The sequence below is a fragment of the Stegastes partitus genome, unplaced genomic scaffold (assembly GCF_000690725.1).
Source record: "Stegastes partitus isolate 25-593 unplaced genomic scaffold, Stegastes_partitus-1.0.2 Scaffold917, whole genome shotgun sequence".
In the NCBI taxonomy this organism is placed as follows: domain Eukaryota; kingdom Metazoa; phylum Chordata; class Actinopteri; family Pomacentridae; genus Stegastes; species Stegastes partitus.
Genome location: NW_007578648.1, coordinates 69,104 through 78,129, shown reverse-complemented (window position 1 = coordinate 78,129; position 9,026 = coordinate 69,104). Strand labels below are relative to the sequence as shown.

The window sequence follows — 9,026 nt, the reverse complement described above, 5'->3', positions numbered from 1 at the left end:
GCGTGTTTGTCTTTTCCCTGCAGGCGTCGCTCCTCTCACGGCTGCTTGTGTTGATGCTGTGTGTCGTCTCTTCTCTCTGCCAGGACGAATATTCTGGATACCACTCAGGTCAGAGGTGCCTCGTAATAGAACATCAGATTGTTACTGGTCATAACTACACATTTAGATCAACTGTGTTTCATCAAATCACACTTATCCAGATTGTTTTCTCCTGACTAGATCCTTGCTTGTGTTGTATCTGCTCTCAGATGTACGTCGCTTTGGATAAAAGCTAAATGAAATTGTAGAATTGTAATATTTGGCTCACAGCTTGTAAAACAGCTGGTTATTCCTGCTTAACAGAACAGCCAGAACAAGCAGATGATTCATAATTAGAAAATTGCCGCATTATTTATTTTAAAACTTTGGTGTGTTTGGTAGTAAAAAAAAACAAACAAAAAAGAACATTAACTGCTCTAATTATCTCAGCTGCTGTTACCAGTAAATGTGGATTTATAATTCTCGCCATCTATCTGAAATAAAGTCAGTCCTTCCTAAGCACCGTTAACTTTTTCAGTCTCTTTTACAGTTATTTTTTCTTTACCTTTTGTGAACAGTGTTTTTACTCTTTGTACTACAAGTATAATTTAGTTAGGCCTAAACAAAGGGCTCGTCCGGGATTTGAACCCGGGACCTCTCGCACCCGAAGCGAGAATCATACCCCTAGACCAACGAGCCCCTGACAGGATGTGAAACCCTTCGACTCAGCTCTGACATGCCGTCTGTGTATTTGCATATCCTTTCAGGTGAGGACCACACCTTTGACGAGTCGTCCTTAGTCGACCACTATGACACCTTAGCCTCTCCTCAACCAGGTGAGACCAGCGTCCCTCATTCTTCATCCTTCTGACTTTTTACACATGACCAGCAGCGGCTGTTTTTATTCCCCAAACCAGTATAAACTCTACCAGAAATCACAGACCTCCAAACTAAAAACTAGGACCATTAAGATGAACCATTAAGTCCCAGGTTCTTAAATAATGTTTCCTCAGAATATCCACCAGAGCCAACTCACAGCTATGATGACGACCAGCTCCTGGAGGAGGGGGACTACGACTCCTACGGTCCAGCTCCCACCCAGGTTACCATGATTACCGAGGACGCCTTTCCCTACGCCACCACCACCGAGTCCCACTACGCCAAGGAGGACAAAGAGATAATGCAGGTGGGACAACGGAGGGCTGGTGGTCTTTACTGCTATCAGAGCAGCGCTGACATCAAGTTTATTTTCTCAGTCCATTCAGCAGCTTTTCTGTGGCTCACATGGTCTTCATCAGCAAAAAGAGATACCCAGTTTTCATGAAATTATACGTTTGATGTTAATTTCTGTTTAATCCAAGCAAAAGTGAGGAAAAATAAATATTTGACAATCCCATGACAACTGGCCACACTGTGAAGGCCATCTGATGAGAGCTGAAGATCCCAGATGAGATTTTTTTTGTGACTACTGCGACTTTCCAGCATAAAGAATTTATGTTGAACTTTATTTTAACTTCACCAAAATAAATATGGATATGAAGCTGATATGAATCATGAATTTGAAGTCACTTAAGAAGTCTCTCTATGTAGGATTTGTATGCAGCTCAGCTTCATGTCGTGGGTCAGATGCTTTTTCAAACCTTTATTTATACCTGAAGTAGGTTCATTTGATGTTATCACTAGGAGTCATCGTTTTCAAACCTTGAACAAATAAGCTTAGAAGAATTCCCAACCTTAAACAGCTTTACATACTTTAGATGAAACCTGCCACCGGATCAGACATTTTAATGGTTATAAAAGTATAATTACAACATGAATGGACCTATTGTGTCATTTCTGTCATTTGTCTTATAATTTATCTTTACTTACTACAATATTGCCGTTGTGTTGTTGCTAGTACAAGAATTTCCCTGAGGTACTCTACCAAAGGGATCAATAAAGTTCGATCTAATCTAATCTAATCTAATCTAATCTAATCTAATCTAATATAATATAATATAATCTAATATAATATAATCTTATAATGAAAATCAGGTTTGGTTTTGTAATATATATAATATATAATCCAACATGTAACTCAAACCTAAATGTTTAACTAAAGATAAATGAGTTCTGCCGTTTTCAGAGGAGCATCCACAGATCGTCTAGAACATGTGTGTCAAACTCAATTTCAATTTACAGTGAAACAGCAAATGTAACATCAAGTTTAGTTCTAACTTTCACTTTTAGGAACAAAATCAGAACACTTACATGCTAAAAATCACTTTAGGCTTCACAATATCTTCCGTGTTTTTGTCTTTCTGTCTTTGTAGAGGTTCTATATTTCAACCACAAGTGGGTAAACACTGAAAACATGACCTCAGCAGATATTTCATGCTCCCCGTGGTGTAATAATATTTGTTTATGTTGTGCCTCAGCTGCCATATGGACCCGAAACCGACACCTCAGAGGAATCGGGGGGCGATGCGGGGCTCGGGGAGGAGGGGCCGACGGAGTGTGATTGTGAACCTGGTGAGCCCGGATTCGCTGGCTTCGCAGGACCGAAGGTAACAATTCAATTTGTCCCATCAATGTCGCTTTATTGTGAAGTGCTGTCCTGCCAACAGTGCTGATGAAATACATAAAGACCTTCATAGTCCTTTCACATCCTAAAACATTTGTGTGCTGGAAACAAACGTTCAAATTGTGACCCCACAGTTTGCACAAACATAGCTATGAGCTGTCTATATGCACCCACCAGGAACTGCCTAATAAATACTGTAGATTTGTCTTGGTTTGCAGTATATCGTTTGCTTAATGTGTATTTTTTCTCTCTGTCAGGGATCCAGAGGCCTGCAGGGTAAAACCGGTGAGCCGGGAATTCAAGGCAGAGAAGTGAGAGTCTCAACACTAACACAGAATGTTTTATTATTAAAGTGAGACTGAAACTGTACCAGGACGTCCAGCTCTGTGTATGTTTAATTATTGGTTTTATTTGTGTGCATTGTGTTTTTAGGGGTATAAAGGAACCAAAGGAGTTTCGGGAAGAGGAGGAGACGCCGGACCAGTAGTGAGTAAATCATGTCATAACAATGTTATAACGATGTTGTAACAGAAACTGAAAGTAAAGCTGGAACTAGGGGGAAAAATGAAGTGAAACTGAAAGTGCAGAAAATAAAGGGAAGGGAAAGTCTGTCAAAGAAGTGAAAATAGAAGTAAAAGCAAGGAAGAGGCAGGTTGTTTCCAGATTTAAATGTTTTGTTTTTATGGCTTAAAGAGTAAAAAAAGCTCGATTTAAATAGACATTCTCATCAATAGGAATGAAACCAACTTTGATTTAGTGTCTCTTTGTAATGTTAGCGATGTTTCCCATATTTTGACACTGGAGACGTTTACATGAGAGACAATATGCATTAAATGGCTTATTTAATTTATTTTAATCAATTTATGATTTTAATACGATGCTAGGGACAAATATCAGATATTAGTCTTTTCAAAACTCTAAACTTGCTGCATGAGTTGCTTGCTTGCTGTACCTTTTTCCCCTGTTAGCAGAATGTGTTTGAACCTTTGACCTCTTCTTGCAGGGTGACGCTGGGTCTGAAGGAGACGAAGGAGCTTCTGGTTTCTCAGGAGCCATGGTGAGTAAAGCAGCCCGAGCCAACAGTGGAGGTTCACGCTCAGTGTTTACATTATATTCTGAATGTTAGAAAATACAAATTGAATTATATAAATAAGCAGTCTATCATGTTTGTTAAACTTGAGATTTAGTCAGTATATTATTAGGCTTCTTAAAGTGAATTATATGGTGACATTTGAAGCATTTATAAAATAATCAGCTTATTAATTGAATCCTTCAGGGAGAACCTGGACTGATAGGAGGCCGAGGTGAACTCGGAGAGCTGGGTCTAAAGGTAAATTCGCTGCTATAAGTTCTGCTCCTGTCTTTTCTACAACTTTTGTAATAAAATAAAAGTCTTGTTTGATTGATTTTTATTTACTTGATAATAGCTCACATTTTTAAAAGTTGTTATGAAATTAATAATTTAAGCAGTAAAATGGTTGTTTATGCTGTGAAAGAACTCTTTCCCAGATTTGATACCACATTGTTTTCCTCTACTTTCCTCACCACCTACTGTTTAGCCCTTCAGTTCTCTTACAGCATCATAAGCAGCTTGACTGGAGAATATATTTTCTTCTCAACAGGGTGACGTCGGTATGGAGGGACCCCGTGGAGGAGTCGGACCTCCTGGTGAGACTGTAAGGAAACGGCACAGAATAACACAAACTATCACTGAGACTGCTCAGACAATCACATAAACCATGAAGAGATTTTTTAACCCTTGTTTAACATTATCGTTTAGGTATAACTGGATCATTTTGGTTTTCTTGAAATAGAAAATTAAAAATGGTGCCGTCTCGAAAAAAGGGAGATTAAGAAAAGTAACAGCAACCGTGGCCTTCCTAGTTAGTTAAATCAAAACTGACTTTTTTTATTTCTCAGTCACTCCAGCTTTATTTATCAAGCAAACAAATCAATGCAAGTGTTTTACATGCAAGTGACAAAACATAAAAAGATAAAAATAGATTTAGAGAGTAGTGCGTACCAAACAACCACAGTTGGGTCGTATAGATCAGTGGTTCTTAAACTTTTTGAGCCACGACCCCCCAGTTTAAATTTTTAATACGGCATGAGTTCATCAAGTTTATCTTTATCTGATCAAAGAACGTTCTCCCAATGTTCATCCTTCTTCTTTTCATGTTCTTCAGCAAAGTTTCCTCTTCTAGTTTTAAACACCAACAAGGGTGTTTTCTTGTCCTCCGTCCAAAGAGGTTGATGTTATAAACTGGTTCCTTCACAGAAACTCTGATTTCCATTAATAACCCTCTGAAGCAGCTGCTGTTTGTTTTGCCACAGTTAGATTGTCAAAGCAATTCACTGTCTGTGGAGTTGTTTTAGTTGGACGACCATGATTCTGTCAGAGTCTCGTCTCACCTCCTGAAGGTCAACGAGGACTCGATAGCCTCCTCATCATTTCAATAACATTGTTGTTCATGCATTAATACGTTAAAAATTAATGTGTTAATTCCACAGACTCATCTCTTCACATTAACACGTTAATTTTCTTTTGAATAAATGAATGATTTTAATTTATTTTGAACAAATGAAAGGGAAAAAAATACAAAAACAAAAGAAAATAATCTTAAAAAGAGCAAAAAAGAATAATAATATCGCACAATCAAATGATAATATTAACAAGTCCAAAAAAGGAGTGGGGAAGAAGTGGACACTTTTAATTTTGACAGCCCTAATACACATTTATTTGATAAATGTAGGCTTTATTTAATTTTATTTTTTTTGGATGATCTGGCGACCCCCTGAAATTATCTTGGGACCCTCATGGGAGTCCCGACCCCCAGTTTGAGAACCACTGGTACAGATAACCGATAATACAACAATGAAAGAGACCAAATAAATCAAATTATGAAATGAAATAAAGAGAAAAAGGTAGCAAGGAGTAAATATGTACAGGCAGATGCAGGCGAAGTAAGCGAGCAGTAATCATGTGCCGCCCTGTAAAGAGGTCAGTGGTCCATAGTGGCTGTTGTTGTGCCGATACCTGGTTGGAAATCACCCAGAGTTTGTGCTCCGCCACCAGTTACGTTGGTGGTGCTTTCATATCACCAACAAACAGATGGAACAATGACGCAGGAAGAGAGGCTCATGGTGAATTTGGGGGTTTACCTTTCGTCAGTTGCTGTAACCGTTAAACATTAGGACTGAAAAGTAATTATACGTTTGATTTAAGTTTAGAACTTTCATTAAACTGATTTCATGAATTTGAATTTACTTTGACTTTCGATCACCAGCAGAACCCTTTGTTTCTAACGCTCATAGATTGTGTTTCAAATAGTAATACTTCATCCCAATGCAATAGAGCATGCTTTGTTTTGTGCAATAATTTAAACTATTCAAGAAGCAAATGTGTGTATACCTCACATTTACATGTTTTTAGCTTCTAAAACACATAATTTTTACTTTATGTTGGCCAGTTTTAATCTTCTAATTTTATAGGCAACTGAGTTTATTGTTTTTTTTCTTTATATGTTTTTATTTTGTTGTTCTTATTTACTTGATTATTGTTTATTTCAGGGTTCACGTGGGGACGCTGGACCTACAGGTCCAAAGGGGGGTGACGGTGTCAAGGTAAAGGAGAAGCATGCACAAACACGGTGTTATTATTGTTTAAAGATGTTTGTTTTTTTTTGCATCAGTCCTCATCGTGTTTGCATATACACGACCACTTGACATAAATATATAAAGATAAGCAGATTTTATGTTCTCAGAAATTTTTGAACGACTTGTCCAGTGATACTTAGCAAATACATCTATGGTAGTATTAATATATATATATATGCAAGTACTATAGCCCTTTATATTGTTAATCTATCGTGGTTTTGTATGTTTTCTGACTTTATTTACAATACAATTTACAATTCCTAGTTGTTTTTTTATGATGTGCTTCGGTACTTTGGCTGCATCTGTGTTTTCTGTTTAGGGCTCTTTTGGGGATGAAGGCAAAGAGGGACCTCAGGGAGAAGACGGACTAAAGGTATAGAAAGAAAACCTGAAAGTATGCGTTTCTGTTGGAGTGTGGCTGAATGCTGCTCAGCTGAATGACACGTAAAATGTTTATTATATTTCTGTTGGGCAGCAACGGCCACAGACTTGATTCCATAACTTACCTTGATGAGATAAGTCTTCCTGTTCTCCATAGGACCCTTTATTAACTGTGTTTGGTAAAATAAGATGTTGCACTTCCTTCTGCTGACCAGTAGAGGTCGCTAGAGGTGAAAGCTGCTGGTATCTCTCTGACCACCCTGTCTTCTCTCACAGGGTCAGACGGGGGCACCTGGGTTTCCTGGTGACGTCGGTGAACAAGGCTACAACGTAAGAAAGACCCTCACTCATTACCTCTACTCACTGACATCATCTAAACCCCTGAACTGTCGCTCTGTGCAGGATCGTTCTCGTTTTGGTCCTCCATAGTCTTTCCCATCTCAACATTTAAAAACACCTGGAAAGGTTAAATATTAACCTGGTTTATGGTAGCAAGTAGCTTTGATGTTGAGGTCAAGATCTGTGTGGTATAAAATCTGTGACTCAGTTCTGAACATGTAACATTATGAGCACAGGCAAAGTGTTTTTTCGATGTCCGTCCGTTATATTTTGTATTACAGAAATTATTATAGGTAATGGGAAATCTATTTCTAACCTACAAATATTGATTTTTTTATTCAATAACTGTATTTAAGTGCTGCTGTCATTTCCTTTCATTAGCTTATTTCTACTCTGTGTAGGAGGTGATATCTAATTAGTTATTTTACTTTATTTATCGTTTTCACGGCTCAAATCGTTCCACCACACAGAATTGACGCACAAATATAATTCCACACATCACGCGGGGGACTTTCACTGCTGCTATTTTGACGGCCGTTTTACGTTACATTTCTCCTTTCGTTGTCTTCTCCATTACAGCACACCATGACGTCAGTATTAGCAGCCACGTGACCTTGTTGTTTGTTTTTCAGTTCCTTGTATGAGTTTTGCTCCACATGTTAAAGTAACTTGAAGGCTTTAATAACCAGTCATTTCTTCACAGTTTTTGATTGGCTTTCCATGTTCTTTCACTTTTACACCCAAGTATCGCAGGCTGCACTCCTGAATAAACTGATTGTCCTTCTTGAAATCACTGGTGCAGAGATGTTTTTGTAAGCAGAGTATTTCTTGTTCTCCTTCCTCAGGGCTATCCCGGACAGCCAGGAGCCACCGGACCGAGTGGACCGAAGGTACAAACATACTCCTGGGTTCAACTTTCATTTTTATTCATCGCTGATCGCAGACAGTTTTAGTTTCACAGCGGTGATGACTTTCCAACTGAAATCACTGAACGACAGGAACAAACATGAACGCTGCGACACTAAGTCTGTGAGCAAGTCTGTAAAAGTCCAAATTTCCCAGAAGATGAATCATAGTTTTGGAGGATTTGCTGATCTTAACATTCTCTTGAAAATGTCACAATCATTCCATTATTTATGCTCTCCAGAGGATGAATCATGTTCCACTTTAAACATTTCACAATTTTCCCTCCATTGTGGCCCCCAGAACAAACGGAAAAACAGCCCAATTGTTTAAAGCAACGGCACAGAATCTGAGTATGTCGTGCTTAGATCAGTTAGATAAGAAATTACAAAGAATAATCCCAGTTAGTTACGAATCTCCTCCAAAAGTTGACCAAACAAATAAGGAAAATGAAATTATGTCACTAATTTGGTAACATTATTGAAACCCACAGACATATGCAACTAGTGCTGGTCGGCCCAAAGTATGGTTTGTTTAAATGGATCACAAGTTAAATGGTGCTAAATGAACATTGCAGGCTTTAGGTGGCATAAATGGAGCTTAGAGTGTTAGTTTGCTTCATATGGAAATAGTTAAATTTAAAGGGTATTGATTGTCACAGACATTATCTTCAAAAATCTCCATGAAACTAATAAACAATTCAAAAAATATATATGTTTTGCAAAGTTTAAGGGTCGATGTCTACATGAAAAATCTACAATCTTGAGATGGACGAAGGAAAAGCATGGAAAAATAATTAGTTCCCGTCTTTGCTAGTGTAAAATCAGTCTAATGTTAGCGTATGAAGTGCAGATGAAGAGTCAGGACACTGTTAGCTTAGCAAAGTATGACGATTGGAAACAGCGAGCCCTCTAAAGGTAACAAAATCCACCTACAAGCGCCTCTTACACTCACTAAGTAACGTGCCACATCTCATTCATTATGTCTGTAGATGAACAGGAAAGTCAAATTTGGGATTTTAGGATGTGTAAGTATCCCCTCATCTCAATGTCTGAAGGGAAACAAATAAGGTTATAAACCAATATCTTGAACTAGTCCTTTAATTTTAATTCAGAATTCTGACCTTATGGGCTGCAAGGTAGCTCTGTGGTTAGCACCGTTGCCT

General features: G+C 38.2%; 1 protein-coding gene and 1 non-coding gene across 2 annotated transcripts in view; one reads left to right on the top strand and one right to left on the bottom strand.

The window, feature by feature from the left end:
- The window catches only part of LOC103366216 (collagen alpha-1(I) chain), a 35,094-nt gene that overhangs the window by 6,641 nt on the left and 19,427 nt on the right, over positions 1-9,026 (top strand). Inside the window, exons 2-14 of the mRNA XM_008293877.1 lie at positions 24-147; positions 786-854; positions 1,032-1,204; positions 2,436-2,564; positions 2,839-2,892; positions 3,014-3,067; positions 3,585-3,638; positions 3,858-3,911; positions 4,204-4,257; positions 6,152-6,205; positions 6,558-6,611; positions 6,896-6,949; positions 7,804-7,848. Coding sequence (XP_008292099.1) covers positions 24-147; positions 786-854; positions 1,032-1,204; positions 2,436-2,564; positions 2,839-2,892; positions 3,014-3,067; positions 3,585-3,638; positions 3,858-3,911; positions 4,204-4,257; positions 6,152-6,205; positions 6,558-6,611; positions 6,896-6,949; positions 7,804-7,848 — 972 coding nt within the window. The remainder of the gene's footprint in view (positions 1-23; positions 148-785; positions 855-1,031; positions 1,205-2,435; positions 2,565-2,838; positions 2,893-3,013; positions 3,068-3,584; positions 3,639-3,857; positions 3,912-4,203; positions 4,258-6,151; positions 6,206-6,557; positions 6,612-6,895; positions 6,950-7,803; positions 7,849-9,026) is intronic.
- Positions 646-717, bottom strand: trnap-cgg (transfer RNA proline (anticodon CGG)). Its single transcript has one exon. It is a non-coding gene; the product is annotated as a tRNA-Pro (tRNA).